Raw genomic sequence first — 19,119 nt, forward strand, 5'->3', positions numbered from 1 at the left:
CTACATACTGGAATTCCTCCTTTATGTGTGCATATGCACCTATCCACATGTTCACTGAAGATCACCATCAGCAGCTAGGTACCACAAATGTTTTGTCTGATTCACAAAAACATCAAAACATTAACTTTCAGTCTGTCTATTCAAGATACTGTAGGGAAAGCTTCTGCAAAACTCACTACCTTAGAAGGCTCAGCTATGACAGGTTTGATCTAAAATGGGTTATCATTTGAATCTTAAACTCACTGCTGGTCTACACAAGTACATTTATTAACATGATTTCTATAACCTAAGAGCTTTTACTCTGTATAATAAAGTATGAAAAGTAGTATGGCTGCAATATTACCTTGGTAATGAGAATGCACACTGAACGTTTTGTGTATGTATTTATAGTTAACTGCAAGTTGTTGGGCTTTTTGTGGTTGCTATACTTTCCCCATATGCAATACTGAGCAGTAACTACTTTGTTTTGTTGATATGGTCATTGCACTGCAGTAATTTTCAGGAACCTTACAGTTTGCATGCGAGGTAGCAGCAGGAAAAAAACATAAAGAGAAGGGCTAACTACTACACAAATGCAGCTCTAAGAAGAATTACCACCACTCAGCTTAAGTAATTTATCTGCCTCTGTAGTGAGTGATTCATTGTAGTGGACAAGCATTCAGATCGCACAATACTAAAGACACAGGATAGTATCAAAAAATTAGTAATGTAACATAAGACCCTAAATCTGGATATTTACTGGAAATGTTCCAAACAAAAAAAGAAGTCAATCAGCTGACTGCAAATAGCAAGTCTAAGACAATGAGACTAGAAATCAAAAGGCCTATCCAAAACGGGAATTCAAATGATGCGATACACTCAACTATAAAAAAGAAATAGAATAACGCTGACAAAAACTGTTTATTTTTACTTTATAAAATAAAAGTGAGATCACAGTGGAAAAATACAAAAGGCAGGGTGATAAGATAACCTGGGGCAAGACTCACAAAGGCCATCAACAGACATTTTAAGAAGTAAAAGTCATGTACTCTATGTGCTCGAGGTCTCGGATTCCTTACCTACTGTAGCTACCCAAAATTAACAAACAAAATAAAAACCAAGATAGACGCTGTTTCCACAAAGTATTAACAATTAATTTTAAAAGCATTTACAGTTGGTAAAATGGCTTGCAAATTAACTTAAAGTCATAGCATGGAGATGTGATTCACACATTTTCCCCCTTCAACGTTGGGGCAAATTCTAACAAAAAAAAAAAAAAGATGCATAATGAGAAATGCTAAACAAGCTACTTGTGTGCATGTTCCAGGTCACACTGAGAAACACTAGATGTGCCAATATGCCCTACCTAGCTAGAGTAAATTACAGCATATTGCATGTACCTTTGCTGTCAAACAAGAAAATGCAGTTTCATAACTTAAGACATGTTCACAGTGACTGCCCAGTCAGTTTCTCAATCAACATCCAATACACCCAAATCAACAAAAGAATGGCTTCACCGGACGAAAATTCAAGTTTTGCCAGAGCTCAGACCAAAATCCAATAGAAAATCTGTGGGCTGACCTGAAGAGGGCTGTGCACAAGAGATGCCCTCGCAATCTGACAGATTTGGAGCACTTTTGCAAGGAAGAGTGGGCAAATATTGCCAAGTCAAGATGTGCCATGCTGATAAACTCCTACCCAAGAAGATTGAATTCTGTAATTAAATCAAAAGGTGATTCAACAAAATATTAGTTTAAGGGTGTGCACACTGATGCAACCGGCTTATTGTACTTTTTTTTATTTTTTACATTTTTCTCCTAACAGATTTGTTTGTTTTTCAGTTGAATTGTACAGGTTATTGGTCACATTAAAGGTGGGAAAAGTTTTGAAATGATTTATTGTGGTCTCATTTTTTATATCACAAAAACTTGGCATTCTAACAAGGATGTGTAGACTTTTTATATCCACTGTATATGTGTGTCTGTGTATGTATACATACATATATATATAGAGAGAGAGAGGTGTGTGAGGCTTGCCCCTGAAAAAAATCCTAGTGTTTTATAACTTCTTGAAGGAGGCCATCAGTTTTGTCCCTCTAATTGTTATTTGGGGGTGATACGTAGTGGAACTTTTTTTTTTTTGCAGCCCCCTCTTCCCTTACACCCTGTAGGAGGCTGCATTACCTCAGAGCAGGTGTAATGCTTATTTTGCAGTGTACATTTAAACACTGCTGTTTCCCCAGGTTTGCAAAACTACAGGACTCAACATTTACATGGCAATGTACAGCATTTTTTTTTCAAGTCTAACTGAATGCTAACAATTGCCACTCTGGCTGTGAAAGTAGACTTTCAATCATACATGTCCCAAAAATCTGCAGTCTAACATAAATTCAGACTACTTTAGTAGTAAAATCAATAGTAATTAACATAATGCAACTGACAAATTAACATCTGCTCGATCATTCTTTATTTGTTTATATTTGTTTACTATATAAACCAGGGCAGAGAAATAATGGACCTCAATGGACCATTTTCAGACTCAATCCAGGAATACAAAATAGAAAAAGAAAAAAACAACAATGTAGGTACAAAGAAAGAACACATATAGGCCACATAATGCAAACAGCAGGTCGGCAGGCTAACAGAGCAGAATGCTATCAAAAGGATGCAATACAAACCATATACCCTTCAATAGTACAATACAGCACATTAGTTGATCAGTATAAAGTCAAAACAATAGCATTTTTAAGTAAAGTCCTTATACTGTTGTTGAAACCATTCTGAAATTTATACAGGAGTGTCACCTCCACTTAGCAAAACTAGATGACCCAGACTGGGGGCTTCAGAAAAAAACTGCATGACTAATTACTCCAGTGATAAGCTGCAAGGCAGCTTAGCAAAATCATTACATGATCAAAGTGTTACTGCCCCAAGCAACTTGAAGCTGAAGTGATACTACAGTAGAGGGTGTGGCTCCACAACAGATGGGCATAACGCCAAGTACAAAACTTTATAATAAATTACAGACATCGATATAACTTGAATTCAATATAGCTGCAAAAGGCCACTGCAGACATACCCAAATATGTTTGCAGTGCACTATAATATGATACACACTGAAAACGTCTCTGTGTAATGCTGAGCTGCACGGCTGACTGTCCTGCTGCTAAGCATTTGATTACATATACAAAGCTCATGCCGAGGTGCACACTGCTTACTTTCTGCAACCTAGTTTTATGAACTGTGAATCTGATATCTTATGCTTAGCTGCCTTTGTGGCTAACCTTACGATCTTCGGAATTTCTTTATTTAATGTTAAAAAACACTGAAGCAAAATGGTGTGCAAATTTATACTCAGTGTTTTGTTTTTTTTTCCCCATCCTTGCAGGACATAGACTGATGGCTCTTTTCAAGCACTCACTTGACTCATTTGACAAAATAAGATATTAACTCCTGGATTACATGGTAACCAAACACAAAAGAAACACTTGAGAGTGGCTAGACCCCAAAGCCCTACCATCAGTTCCCAAACTGCCATTCTGCAATACTTGTTTCTCATTACATATACTAGCTAAGGTACTTAGCCAAATAACAGAAAAGTTACAAAAATTAAAGGTTGTCTCCCAAAAGAAAGGTGTTCTGATATGCTCTCAAAAGATACTAAAACTAATGATCAATGATGACTACCAGAACCCCCAAAAGTTTAAATCATAGTACTGGTGGAAAAACTTCAAAAGGAATTCATCTACAGTTCTGATGCGATCTGGGTCCAGCAATGAATCTGGATTCTGGAGAAAGTAAAACTGCCTTCAGCAACAAACTTCCGATAAGCACACACAATACATTAGTGTAAATAAGGAGTGCAGCATAATGTTTACTCAGGTAAATGAAGTACATTCCTTCATGAGGCAGGAGACAAACCGCTGACAAGGTGTTATCCCTAGCAGGCATTTCTGCACTTGTGTAACTCCAGTAAGGGTCTGAAATTAAGCTGGCTCAAAGATGACAAACGACCACAGTAGTTCATGCCCTAAGCACATAAACATTCCACAGATAGCCTTATCATTGTAAATGAACTATTCATATGAAGAGCTTACCAACAAACTAGACAGGCAGTGAATGTGCAACTGGCTATGAAAGTTTAAATCCTGAACAAATTAGGAATACTCTCACTTGTCCCATCTGAATAACAGAAACAAATGCAACAAAAAAATGCAACTGTTAAAACAATGTATTCCTTTAAAAAGGAGAGAAAGGGAGGCATCTTTCTCCCCTCTCTGCAATGCCATTCCAGACGATTATTCCAGCTATAATTTATTTCATACAGAACTCTACTCATTCCAACAAAAAGTACAAGCGAGAGTAATACCATTCACACTGCTCCTTGAGACACTCAAGTCTTCCACTGCCTTACCCCTCCAAGGCACCAGCAGTCAATTTAACTCCTTGAATTTTTGGGAGCATGTTTTTCCCCTACCTGGGATACAGCAGAGGTAGACTCAACTCCATCAAGCACTGACACGCATTCAGGTTGCTGCATGTATCCCTTAGTGACTGTTACTTAATGCTGTGGGTTCAAATTCCTTTCTTCAAGTGAGGCACAAAGGCTGAAGTCTACAACATATTCTCTTCCCAGACCATCCTCTGGCATTGGGTTTGCTAAATGAACCATGGTTACTTGTGCCCAGTGACCAACCCAACAAAGATCACATAACCCCAAGGGATTCAGTGCAGAGTAGGTCTCTGCAAATGTCTGTCTAGCATGTTAAATCTGTAGCTCCCATTCCAGTGTGAACAAAAGTGATGTAAAAAAATGGAAGAGTTTGCTGTTCATCACTGGGCGGGTTTGTTTACTCATTAGTTTTAGCATTCGGCAATGTTTTTGTAAGTACAACATTGGCTTCTAGAGGAAGAAACCAAAGGATGGAGACGGTACCAAAGAAAACAAACAGTTGGCATATGCAGCCAAAGCACTGGGATGAGAAAATAAAGGCCCTGTGCAAAAGCATTTTGAGAAGTGATAAGTTAAAGAATGGATGACGGACTTTTTTAGATATCCTCCAGATAGAGCATGAGAAAAAAATATATACTCAAGGAAAAATAGTATTCAGCCAAAAAGGAGCAAAACAAATCCAAAGTAAATGGGTTATACATACGATCTTTCAGAGAAAACAGTGGTGAATGTCTGCAAAAGTCTCCAACAAAAGTTTTCAAAATCAAATGCTGCAGTAGGATTTAAGAACTCATGACACAGAAGTCCTTACTCAATTAACAAAGATATATAATGTAACAGAATCCTAACTTTTAGAAGAGATCTCCACTCTAACTGTTGCTGCTAGCCTAAGGCAGCTTGCATTTACCTCTTCCATCTCACCATTCAGAATCCCAAAATGGTTAAAAAGCTTCAGCTGTCTTTTCTTCAACTATTCAGCAATTGATTCAACTTAATAGTAAAAACACAACAGAAAATCGCTGGGATAAATGGTCCACCCAAAAAAAAACATGAACAATGCAACACAGTCCAAAACAGGCCAAGACCAAAGCACGATCCAAACTGGATCAATAAATGTTAAAATGAATATTCACTTGTCGTTATAAAACATAAAAACTTTATTACAAAGGTACAAGCTTTCACAAAATTACTTCATCAGACCAATACTAGTTGTTACAACTGATTTGTTTAAATACAACAGCCTATCCAAACATAATAAAACAATTGTCCAATCAACATAGTAAGCCAACAACTTCCAATTTGAATCTTAAAAGCACTAAAAAGCACAAGAAAAAAATATATTTATATATAAACAATAAATGCATATCAATTTTTAAAAGTGTACATAAAATGTAAACCTCTCAAGAGACTATAAATGTGAAAAAAAAATAGTGTAAACACTTATTAAAGTATTCCCCTCATCTTCAAAAAGGGGTATAAAGATACTCGATCGTTCAAACCTTTACCCTGGTCAGCCCTCATTCTTATAATCCATTTAGCCTCTACTGACAGTATAGGTTTTAATGTCTCCTTTTTCTATCAGTTGGCCTGACAATATCAATTACCATGAACTTAAATATATGTTTACCACCCATGCCCCTCACATGTTTAGCTAAGGCGTTATTCGAACACCCCATTCTAATATTATATAAGTGTTCTCTTATACGCTGTTTCTGTTTAAGTGATCTATTAGTTTTTCCCAAATAGAATGCCTGACATATATCAATAAATAACATTGTTAGTGGTACAGTCCACTGAAACAGCAAACTCAAACACGTCCAGTGTCTGGATGTCTAAACTGAGAAACACTATTGATGCAAATGGTGAAAATGTTATTACTGGTATCTCTCTTAGTCTTCGGATAGCATAACATCCTCCCAACAGTTTTTTTGTTCTTGAAACAAAAGGAGGGAAAATCACCAACAATATCCCTAATCACTGGTTCTGCAATTAAAACATGCCAGTGTTTCTCAATAATTCGTATGATGTTTCTACAATTATTGATGTAGTATAGAGTCCGTTTAACTATTCCATTCCTTTCACCATTAACAGTATTTAGGTGATCAGAAAAAGACACTATCTGGCAGTAGCCTTCATTATAAAATACAGAAGGGAAGGCACTGTGAGTTTCCATGGTGATGCTAGCAGCCAGTCTCCTCACTCAGAGTGTGAAATTAAGACTAAAGAAACATTTTCAGATGCACATTACCAGCAATGACACAAGCAGCATTCATGGGTACCTGTACAACTGCTTTCCTGGATGGCTCTGCCCCATAAAATACTGTGCAAGTCCCTTGTATGGGAGAACAAATTACATGAATCTGAAAGAAGACAGCATGATGGTTGGCAGGCATGGCAGAAAAAAGCTTAAAGAAAAAAAATATGGGGGCATTTCTTTCACTACCGATTTAATAACTAATAGACACAGTATGGCAAGTATTAAGTTTAAGACCATTTCTAGCTTCACTAAATTCCTCCTATCTACCTTGTCACCTACTCACTTAATGGCCCTGGGGACTAAATTGTTCTTTAACAATACATCAATCACCCTCCTGTTGCAGGGCTTCACTGTTCTATTCCCTCTAGCCTCTGCTCTTCTCCTGTGACTTCTTGCTTTACCTTCGACTCTTTATGATGCCCGTTTTACCAACCTCCTTGTAACTTGCTCCCCCATTCTTTCACTTTTATATGGTTCTTCCTTGCTTCTCCCTTGGTACTACCCTGTTTGGCTTTCACTGTTCCTGCTTCCTCTGAGCCAATTCCTCTTACGTTATCCCCCATCTCCCTACCATGACTTCCTGGACCCACATAACTCCCTCCTTCACGTCTTCTTCCAGGTCACTCCTTGCTTCTCTTTCCCCTTTCTCTTCTGATTTTCTGTATGGTACCCTTTTACTGATAGTCATCTATACCTACATATGTCTTACTACCCCTTCCATTTCCTCTTCCTATCCTTTACCAGCCTGGTCTTTGTCACTCTACTATCATCTCTCTATTCTCGACTGACCACCTTCTACAACTCCCAGCTCCTTCTACGTAATGGAGACACCAATGTACAGAACGCATGATCCAGGAGTTCCACACTGGCTGCCTGCAGGAGGAGGAGATACCTGCTTCCACACATACCCAACCCGGCTCAAAAGTGCTCACACCACCACTAGAATGCAAGCCCAAATAAATTCTTCCACAAGGGATCCAGCAGGGCTCAGTAATGTGGTGTAGCCTAGCTTCCTCCCAATACCACCAGAATAAGTGAGCTGGTGTCAACTGCTCATGCCCATCCTACCCTGTCTGGTCTTTCCAACACGTCACTAGTCAAACACAGGACACTAGAATCTTATTCAGGGATTCCTCCTTATACACCACAAAGCCTGGATAATACAAACTTTTTTTGCGCACACAGTACCTACAAGATGTATGTGCTTTGTTTAGTGCTGGGATGTGTGGGAATGATAACCTGCTTGCTATTTGTTATGTGTTTATGATACAGCTTTGCCTACAGTAACATTTTATAACTAAATTTCTCACACAGTGTCTGCTGGGTTAAACATTAGGTTTCATTTGGGCAACGATACAACTATTTCATGTAAAATGCATACCCACCATCCACACAATGTTAAGGTTCTTAATATTAAGAGAATACCCCCCCAAAAGTGATGAGCCACCTGATGGACACCAGTTTCAGTAGAACGATGATACTAGACCCAGTTAATCCTTTTGAATGTGCAAATGGATGCATTCACAATTAGCACGATTCTCCCCCCATAAAAAAGAAGTTATGTACTCACCATAACGTTCCATGTTGGCAGTCCATCTCACCCTTCATTTTTACGTATGGGTTCAGCCGATTTATAAGCTCAAAGACTTATGGTTGGCTCGTGGCTAAGCAGTATCTCATAGTGCACCAGTACAAACCCCAGATCTTGTTTGCTGCTCACTAGAAGAAATAACCATAACTGACAAAACAATACTAAAGGGTCTCCAACCAAAGATAACCAAAATATTAATATCTCCAGATTCTTCCAGGATGAGGGCAGGAGGGCGGGTTGGTAAAATTGAAGGGTGAGATGGACTACCAACATGGAATGTTATGGTGAGTACACAACTTCTGTATGTTGTGTAGTCCAATCTCACCTTCATTTTTACGTATGGGACAGCGTCCCTAGTGCCTTATTCTTGGGTGGCTCACTGGAAAATACTTCTGAGCACCATGGAGCCAAAGGATGCTCTACTCCTGGAAGCTAAATCCAATTTGTAATGTGTAACAAAAGTGGAAGGAGTAGCCCACGTAGCTGCTGCACAAATATTATCAAGTGGGACCCTGGCTTGAAAGGCTGCAGAGGTAGACAGAAACATGGTAGAATGAGCCTTGATCTTGAAGGGTAAAGGTCTTCCCTCCGAACCGTAGACAAAGGCTATGCAACTGGAAATCCAATTAGATAGTGTCACTTTAGAAACTGGTAAGCCCAATCTGGATTCAGAAATGGAAATTAATAGTTGATCTGATTTCCTAAACTCCTTTGTCCGATGCAAATAAAACGCAGTTGTCTATGAACATCTAGCTGATGAAACCAATATTCAGCTGCATTACAGTGATTAGGGAAGAAAACTGGGAGTTCTATGGACTGATTTAAGGTGGCGAGGGAACAAACTTGGGGGACAAAGGAGGGGTTAGTACGCAGTGAGACCCTGTCTTTATGAAAGATCAAATAAGGTGGCTTAACAGACCAGGCTTGTAACTTCTATACCTGTCTAGCTGATGTGATAGCCACCAAAAACAAAGTCTTCCAAGACAAAAATTTCAATGAAGATGAGTGAGAAGGTTCAAATGGGAAAGATGTCCGTTTGGACAACACAAAATTGAAATTCCAAGAAGCCACAGGTTCTTGGAGCGGTGGCCTCAACAGAGTGGCTCCTTTCAAAAAGGTCTTGCATAGCTTATGAGACATTAAACTGGTATCTGGAAACCCTAAATGGAAATGAGAAATAGCTGCCAATTGAACTCTGATAGTGGCAGCGGCAGATCCTTGCTAAAAAATCTCGGAGAGAAATTCCAGAATCACAGGGATAGAAGCAGTGTAGGGATCTACATTCATTTTCTGTGCCCAAATAAAAAATCTTTTCCATTTACTGCCATATAGTCTCCTAGTTGAAGGTTTATGGGAGGACATAAGAATATGTGACACTGAGGAAGATGCATCATGAAGTCTGACTAGGGATGGAACTGGAGCAACCACACTGTCAATTTGAGGGTGTGGAGTGATGGATGTAGCAAACCTGACATGTGAGTCAACTGATTTGGAGCTGGATCCAGAATCAAAGGATTGTCCAGGAGAAGAGGCTCGAGGAAGGGGAACCAAACCTAAGGAGCAATGAGGATTAACTTGCATCCCAGCTGTCTGGCTTTCTGAATCACTTTGAAAATGAGAGGAAATGGAGGAAAAGCATACAGAAGATCCAGGGGCCAATCGTGAGCTAGAGCGTCTCTGGGTGTCTATCCCAGAGGGGGAATGAGGGAAAAATAGCTGCTGCATTTGGCATTGACTGGACTGGCAAAAATGTCACAGCAAGGCTGTCCCCATTTGTGGAAAATCTGTTCCGCTGTTTCGTGTTTCAGAGACCACTTGTGAGGCAGTATGATCGTCCGGCTGAGCTTGTCGGCTATCACGTTGGTCGTCACTGGAATGTGCAGTGCAACCAGAAAGCGCTGGGAAGAAATCGCCCATTCACAAACTCTCATGGCCTCACGACAGAGTGGGTAAAATCTGGTACTGCCTTATTTGTTGATATACCAAACTACCGACATGTTGTCTGATTGTATCGCAATAGTCCCTAGAGGAAGAAGGTCTTGAAGTGCTTGCAACACCAGCAGCACCGCCCTCATCTCCAGAACATTGATATGCAGGTGAGCCTCATGTTCTTGCCATGTGACTTGGACAGTCCTGCTGAGATAATGCCCTCTCCACCCGATCTGGGAGGCATCCATGGTCACAGTGGCAACGGGTTGGGCAGGAACAAAGGGGGCACCTGTCAACTGGTTGGGTGCTATCCACCAAAGGAGGTCCTCCTTGCATGATTCCATCATCAGAATAGGGTGATTCAGCAGAAGATATTGGAAGGACCATTGGGAAGACAAAAGCCACTGGAGAATTCTCATGTGCAACATTGCTAATGGTACTAATAGGATGGTGGATGCCACAGTCCCGAGGAGCTGAAGAACCCACTTTGCTTTGACCTTCCGCAACGGCAGAAAACGTTGAATTTGAAAGATTAAATTTTGTGCCCTTTCGGAGGGAAGAAGAGCTGTTATGTTCACCGTGTCTACCTCTGCGCCTATAAAAAATCACAGACTGAGAGGGCAATAATGCAGATTTTTTCCCAATTTACGGAGATCCCTAATTGAGCACAAAGTTGAATAGTGGCATCCCTGTTTTGGAGAAGTAGATGCCTGGTGGGGGTGGTCAGGAGCCAGTCATCCAAATACGGAAACACCTGGAATCCCTGACGTCTCAGGTGAGCTGTCACTACTGCCATGCATTTGGTGAACATCCTGGGGGCTGTGGTGAGACCAAAGGGCAGAGCACGAAACTGATAGTGACTGGTTCCCAGACGAAAGCGTAGATGGCTCCTGGACGCCTTGTCCATTTTTATATGGTAGTAGGCATCCTGGAGATCTAATGAGCACATCCAATAGTCTTTCCCTAACAAAGGGAGTATCGACTGCAATGTTACCATCTGAAACTTGTCCTTCCTCACAGATTCGTTTAATCTGCTGAGGTCCAATATTGGCCTCCAGTCTCCTGTTCGTTTTGGGACTAAAAAGAACCTGGAGTAAGTTCCGGATCCTATCTGGTCTGCTGGGACGGATTGGATGACTCTTTTTAAGAGCAACTTGTTGATCTCCACAGTTACCTGATCCCTGAGATTAGGTGGTACATCTCGGATCTTCTTGGAAACAAACGGTGGAAGGGAAAAGGGTATGATACAGCCTCTGGTAACAACTCTTTGTACCCACTTGTCTTGGGTTATACTTAGCCAGGCTTCTGGATAGAAAGAAATGTGACCCGCGATCGACCCCAGAGAAACGCAGCTGGGCCGCATATCAGGAGCGCTGATAAGGCCGTACCCTAAAGAAATCACAACCTTGTTGGTATTGCGGACTGGCCCTGTCTAGGGCAACATCTCCCATTTCCTCCTCTGCCTCTGAAGGAGGGTTCCCTCTGTGTGTCCAGAAAGACCCACTGGGACTTCTTGAACCACATTTTACCACCCCTTTGACCTTTAGGGTATGGTCTACAGGGAACAGTAAAACGTACTCCCACTGCAGAGAGCGTCTTTCCTTCTTGCTCACACCAAGTCAGTCTGTCCTTCACCTTAGATCCAAACAATGAGGAACCATCAAATGGGGCATTGGTGAAAGTGGACTTGAACAGTTCTGCAAAATTACACAAGCGCATCCAGGAGTGACACCTTAGGGCAACTCCTGAACCCGCTGCTCTACTCGCTCCATCAGCTGCATAAGAAATAAGCCACATGGAAGTTAACTATAGAATTTAAGGTGGACAACTGAGCAGAAATCTTGTCAGGGACTCCCTCAGTATATGTGCCCTGAATAGAATCTCCTAACTCCTTGAGGAGATGCCTCTGCAATCTTGTGAAGTGAGTGAGATAGTTCAATGATTGAAGAGTAAAAGCCACTGAACTGAAGACACGCTTCCCATACCTGTCCATCTGTCGAGAAAGTCTCAGCAAGCTCCTTCTTAGTGGCCACCGCCACCACCATGGCATCTATGGGGACACCTTTGGACAAAAATTCTTTATCTGGAGGGGCAGAAAGAAACTTGTTGGGTCTCCTAGGGGCTGACTCCACAGCATCAGGAGTATCCCACACCTTTTGACTAACTAAATCCATCAGTTCGTCAAAAGGTGGAGACACCCAAGAGGCAGAAGGTTGAGACCCAAAAGCCTTCAGGTACACAGACTCCTCATCAGAAGGGTTGACAGTGGGCCAGCTGCACCTCTGCTTAAAGATCTCCAGGATGTCCACGAAGGAGACATCATCAGAGGACGACTTGGGGGACCCTTCCGACTTCTCGAGGTCAGTGTCAAATGTCAAAGACTTATCCTGGGAGTCAACATGCTTCCTCTTGCATGTCTTCTTCCTGGGGGGCTTCTCAGAAGGGTATTCCGGGGAGGTCATAGAAGAGTGGGGAAACCAGCCGGTGGCTCCTGAGGCTGAGGGTCTCTGCTGTCTCCGGTGAGAGTAGGGGCTGAGACAGAAGTGGGTACTCTAGGGGGGAGAGTGATGGTACCCCTGGTAACTGGTGATTTGGATAGCACACTCCTCATCATCTCGAATGCCGACCTCTCCGGCTCCGAGGACCTCTCCCACTCCGAAGAGACCGAGGATGCCATCGACGCCAGAGCTATCGGCTCAGAGATAGACACAGAGTCCAAACTCACCCTAGCCGAAGCGTCGAGTGGGAGACTCGGAACTGAAGAAGACCGATTCCAACCTTCCCTGTCGATGGTGACTGGACAGCTTCGGCCCCTGGACACAACGGACGACACCGAAAGTGTCGGAGCAGAACTCTGCTCTGAAGCAACTGCAAGTGGAGCTGGAGCCAAGGGTTCCATCAATGGCACCAAGCCCTCCGACAGACCAGTTTGGCTCAGAGGAGGAATAACAAATTGAGGGTATAACGGGTTCCATAGGCTCCGGAACCGACAACAATTTAGGTAGAGCAGACGACATCAGCAGTCTCAGGACCACCTACTCCACATCTTCTTCCAAAAGGTTTCTGGAAAACCTGGAGGACAGTCGGGGATCTTGATCTTGGAGGAATAGCAGGTTCCATAAATTCAGTGGTCGGCTCTGACAAACTAGGAACCGACCTTGTCACCACAATGCTGCTCTCAGTCGGCTCCGAGGGCAGTGGATCCGATGAGGATGATTTTTTCACTTCACGAGGCTGTTCCGCGACACCGGCCCGTGCCGGAGAAGGTCTTTTCAAAGACTTAGACTTAGCAGACTTAGTGGACTTGGAAGAAAAGGAAGAGCTAGACAAGGCTTCATCAAAGGCAGGCTTTAAAGACCCTTTAGAGTTAGCTTGTTCCTCCTCTCCTGTAACACTCTAGGGGAGAAGGCATGACAAAAGAAGCCAGTCTCTTGCAAATGGATGGCCCCTAAGCAATAGAAGCATAGACCATAACCATCCATCAATGACATTTTTTGGGAGCACTTCATGCATTTTTTGAAGCCTGAAGGCTTGTGCTCCTTAACCTCTTTAGACATAACACACAGACGAAAAGAAAAGAGAAGAGAAGTAAAAGGGAGGACTAGGTCCTCTAACTTAAACAGGCCTAGCCCTGAAGGAGGAAGAAACACCACGAGGACTAGGTCCTCTTAACTAAAACGGCCTAGTCCAGAAAGGAAAGGGACAGCTAGGTCTTCTAACTTAAACAGACCAGCAAAAACTCACACACACAGAAAACCCTTATTCTGCTAAGGATTAACAGAGGAAGCTGAAACTGGAGTTTTGAACAACAAACTCCACCACTGTAAAAAATTAACACCAGCGGATAACCGCCAAAACCAACCTGCTCTACGAAACCGTAGACTAGAACAAATGCTAGTGTTTATCAAGCTATCAGCACTAACAATAAATCTAAAACTGGTACACAGGTTACCACAAAGCACACTAACAGGCCCAAGGCCAACACTTGCACTAAGGGGTGCAAAGGAGGTAATTACCTAAGAATTAGCAACCCTACACTAACAAATACTAATGCAAAAACTATTGTACTACACTAATTATAACTTTGATCAAGTTTTTAAGAAATATAAGCAAGAAAAAAAGTTAACACTTAGCCAGAGCCAAGAGAAGCACAACCGAACTTGTCGACGAGGCAAACGAGATCTGGGGTTTGTACTGGTGCACTATGGGATACCTGCTTAGCCACGAGCCAACCAGAAGTCTTCGAGCTTATAAATCGGCCGAGTGGAGACGAGGATCTGCTCCGAACCCCATACATAAACATGAAGGTGAGACTGGACTACACAACATCAAATTATATACTTTCACAACAGCCCAGGTGAATGCTCATATATGTGTAACAGAAGATTACGTAAGAAAATAATACATCCTGGCAATGTTCTTCAGTAGATAAAAATGCACTCCAATAAAAATATATCTTTGGTAATATTCTCCAGAAGATAAAAATACACTCCAAAGTTTAATTACTAAAAAAGACATGGTCTTAATACAACAGATAAAAATGTTATTTGCTTTATTACTTGTTCTCTGCTTTAGCCCCTGCGTATTGAGGTGGGCTGTGGCTTCCCATAACACTGAAAGGTAAACAACAATGAATAATCTCGTACTCTCGTTAAGACATAAGACTCTTAAGCAGTTTAACATAGCGGGGAGTAGACAGCAGATATGTTATATGCTCAATTATCGTCATCCACAGTACCACCTCCTCTGATGACTTGCACCTCACCCTTCAACACATTGCTGGGAAGACAAAGGCAAAGACTCAACAAATGTGCATTTTTGCAGACTGTTAAGACAAAGTTTTTCATGGACAAAGTATGTAGAGTCACTTGAACCATTTGATCACACCATCTCCTTAGTTACCAAACTCCAAATAAAGCAAGCACCTGATTACAGTTTAGACGGACAGAGTGCGCAATTTCACATATCAAAGTATGGTCATTGCCTCTTTCTGTAGCTTGAGGCATTTAAAATTTACTTGCTCAAGTTTACCATGTAGCCCCAAGGAGCTGATGCTGAATAAAGGAAGATACAATATCAAAGTATGCATAAGAGATGGCTGATCTTGAAGTAAACAAAGGATGCAGACAGGCCCTGTACTTCTAATACCACACAAAGGGAGTGACAGTGGGATGAGAGTGACCTGATAACATGGCAGGCTAATCTACATAACATACCATCAACAAGTCAAGATAAAGACAGACCACCATATCTTGTCAATGATCAGATGCAAGTCACAAAAGTACCTGCCCTGAGGTCCACTGATGGAATCACAAATATTAAAGCACTGTATAGCACTAGAACTGCTGGTTAAGTGGGAAGGGGGCAGCTGTGCCATTTGCTTAGCTGCCAAAAGCAACATCCTTGAAGCACTATAACCTTTCCACCAAAGTCAGCTCACCACACTGCCAGGACTATGGAAAGTATAGAAACAAAATACAAAAGACCCATGTAGCAGCCATTCTATGTTTTCTACATTGCTTCAAGTATGCTTCTCTTCAACACTACCCAGGAATATGCAAACATACGGGTCACTGATCTTTTACAAGGCATCTAAAGGATAAGGGCTACATAAGAGATCCTTCTTCATCTATTACAAGACATGGACAAGAGCAAATGTTTTTGTGCAATTCTGCTTCACCCCCACCTGCCTTGTATGCATACATCAGAGTACCTCAGATGCCCGCTAAAGAGCTTCAGGTCTGTGGTCCTGTGCTTGATCTCCTCAGCCTCCATTTGCCTCTGTGCGACCATGAGCATTTAATGAGACAGTACACTCAGGTCACCAAATGAAAAGTGGTGTGACTGCTCCTAGCAGCTGGTTAATATGTGAATAAAATAAATATAGAGAAAAAAAACAGAATTCATGCACACATATTTGCTTGGAAGAAAAGTATTCACGAGGTATGGGAAACGGAAAACTACACTGCTACAAAAGATGATAAACTACTGCAAGTGTTGCATCTTGGTTATCACAAATTCTTGAGTGAAAAAATATTTCACTTAACATTTTCACACATACTACCAATGACAGCAGCAGCAAAGTGTATGCTAACAAATGCTAAGGCAGCAGCTTCCCTTACTCAGATCCAAACTGCATTCTTCACAGACATTATCAGACTGCATAAAAGGATCATCTAAACAGCTATTTGAGGCTCTGTTTTTGATGTTACTGCTGATTATTTGCTCAAAAATAGCTGGACACAAACTGCACAGAATAAACAATGCAGTATGTGCAGCACTTTGAGAAAGCTAAGCCAATAATTATGTTTTGTAAAAATGTTTCCTTTCAAAGTCTCAAAGCTCATGTGACTGTTTATAAATGCAACCTAAAAAGTATTAAAAATATCATATTTCTAACAAGCCTACAAAAGGAACTTAATGCATCTGCAAACACTCAGGAAAACAAATCAGAGTTGAGCTGGAACCACATTTCCTCTCCACCTAGAAAACTGTTACAAGAATTCCTGCTGCCCTGTCTTTTCTCTTTACTGAATCTTATCAAACAGATCTGTCTCCTAGATAGGGCCTCTTTCCCCCACTCCCAAAACTAACAGTTTTTGCCTTCTTAAACTTTTACATTTTTACCATTAAACCCTTTTACATTTTTACCATTAAACCAGGGATCTTGCTTCTACAACAAATGTTAGGCAAAGGAACCAAAATATTAGTTACATCTGCTTCTGTATCATGGTTATTTTTTTCTAGTTTCATACTGCTCTGAAAAGTGCGAATCCCCTTCTCCAAATATGACCATTTAATAATTTCAGACTAATCATAAAGCTAGTGAGTGGTCTTACCAGAAAGCTTACTTTGCAGTTTTATTTCCTGCTGTGTTTCAAGGGATCTTGTTTAAAACAGTAACATGTTTTATAAAAGCAAATACCAGCAAGCAGATCAAAGCCAAAATAAAAATAAATAAGATTACCTTTCAATCCACAGTTCATTGTGTCAGTTGCCAGAGACTAGATTCCCTCATTCAAATACTTGTTTAAAAACTTAACTCTGCTGTTGTGTTCAGCAGCAACATATTGTAGAGCTGACTACAACAGTAAGAATACAGAACGATCAAAATCTCCTCCCACACTTCCCCTGCCAGAAAATTGACATCACTAAGCTCCTGTAGCTTCCTATGGTTTCCAAAAACACTCCCATCATACAAACATGCATGACTTGCTTTTTCTTCACAAGTCCTAAAATCTAAATTTGACTGACAGTAAACACAGGTCATCTTCCCCTTCTGTAATCCCGATTCACAAAAACATTTAAGTTACCTGCATTCAAACAGTCAAGAGCAGGGGGGGTGTGAGATGACAAGATATGATCACCATCCTTTGAAATGTAATCTTGGCTGCAACAAAAACATATTACCCTGGTACCTCTCTCTCCAGCCATGCTTCCAAGCTCTTTACACCACTGCAAATAACTGTGTGTGTGTGTGTGTGTGTGTGTGTGTGTGTGTGTGTGTGTGTGTGTGTGTGTGTGTGTGTGTGCACATGCATACATATCAAAAATAACTCTCACAAATGAAAATACATTCAGAGTTTTGCTTTTCAGCTACATACACCTATAGCCAGGAACCCTATTATCCTGTGCCTCACTAGTTTCAATAAAAGTGAACCCACAGGTGGCTAACAAACTGAATTTTCAAAACCTCTACAACAAAAAGTGATATCACTTTGGCATCTCTTTTTCTCTCTCCATCTATATAAACTGCCAAGCTCCTTACACCACAGCAATTACTGACTGGCGTGCTCGTGTGCTTTACAATGTAAAGCTGAAACGCAGTGTTTAAACATCACATCCTGACTTCACCAAAATGCACTGTGCAATGCCTGATTCTAGAAAGAATAATCTTCACATAGCATTTTTCTCCACTTCCCATCACATTGTTATAAATATCTTTTTACATTTTGTCTTGGAATTTGCAGCAAAAGCATCTCAAATAAAAGCAACAGCTGACTTGCATTAATTGTTATCTTTAAGGCTGTGAAGATGTACAATCCCCACACAGTCACCTGGTTTTGGAAAAATCTTACATATCGATCTAAAATAAAAACAAATTCACTCCTGCAAGGAAGACAAAGTTACCTAGTCTCAGTCAGGTGTGTGTGTGTGTGTGTGTGTGTGTGTGTGTGTGTGTGTGTGTGTGTGTGCTTTCTTTTGGGAGGGAGTAAATGTTATCAACAGCCATTAGTAAAATGCACTGGCTTGCAAGCCAAACAAAACTAGACAAGATTATATATGCTAGAACATTAATGTATTCACTGGCAGAAAGGAATAAAACAAAGGCCTATGAGGTACCAAAGCTGAATCCAAGTCTGACAGAACCTTTCTTAATCTGTTAAAAGGGCTTGTCTTGAAGATTTGTTGCTATATCTAGTACCTCTGACCTGCTTTTCAAGGGCTCCTTGCATGTGTTCAACACAAAACACAATACTGTACAGTGAAGAAAAGAGGAAAGGTGGTGCAATGATTACATGGGTAGCAGTCCCTTCCTATGATGGGATGTCCTGCAAAAACATCCTTGCCAAATGAAACCATTCTTTAGGAGGCTTGGTACAATGTTTTACAAATACATGGACAGATGACTACACTGCAGCAGCTCCAACACAAACATCAACTTGAGAAGGCATGCAGCAGCAACTTGTATATGTAGTCACACCTCTAATGAGCTTTAAACAAGCCTAGTAATGGTGTGCCACACTTCTGTTGGGAATCTCTGCTACTGATTTAACACTGCTTAGTCTTTATTTACTTGCTTTTTGGTAAACATACAAACTGGAAACCTTCCTGGAAGGCTTCCTATGTTTCTTGCAGTGTGTGCCAACTGCCAGTGGGTATAGGACCTCTTCCTCTGCTTCATCACACT

At 41.2% G+C, this 19,119-nt stretch overlaps 1 protein-coding gene across 7 annotated transcripts in view; it reads right to left on the reverse strand.

Moving 5' to 3' along the window:
• The window catches only part of RIPOR1 (RHO family interacting cell polarization regulator 1), a 2,621,322-nt gene that overhangs the window by 1,920,116 nt on the left and 682,087 nt on the right, over positions 1-19,119 (reverse strand). For 2 of the 7 annotated variants that reach the window (XM_044058659.1, XM_044058658.1), the window contains exon 1: positions 17,176-17,300. The exons of 4 other annotated variants lie outside the window; for them this stretch is intronic. In XM_044058659.1, the coding sequence (XP_043914594.1) occupies positions 17,176-17,194 (19 nt within the window). In that variant the 5' untranslated portion in view covers positions 17,195-17,300. Of the gene's footprint in view, positions 1-17,175; positions 17,301-19,119 lie in introns of those variants that run through there. One more of the 7 variants, XM_044058668.1, reaches the window with a different exon arrangement.

Source organism: Protopterus annectens, chromosome 16.part0, assembly GCF_019279795.1.
Source record: "Protopterus annectens isolate FY-2018-M chromosome 16.part0, PAN1.0, whole genome shotgun sequence".
Classification (NCBI taxonomy): domain Eukaryota; kingdom Metazoa; phylum Chordata; order Ceratodontiformes; family Protopteridae; genus Protopterus; species Protopterus annectens.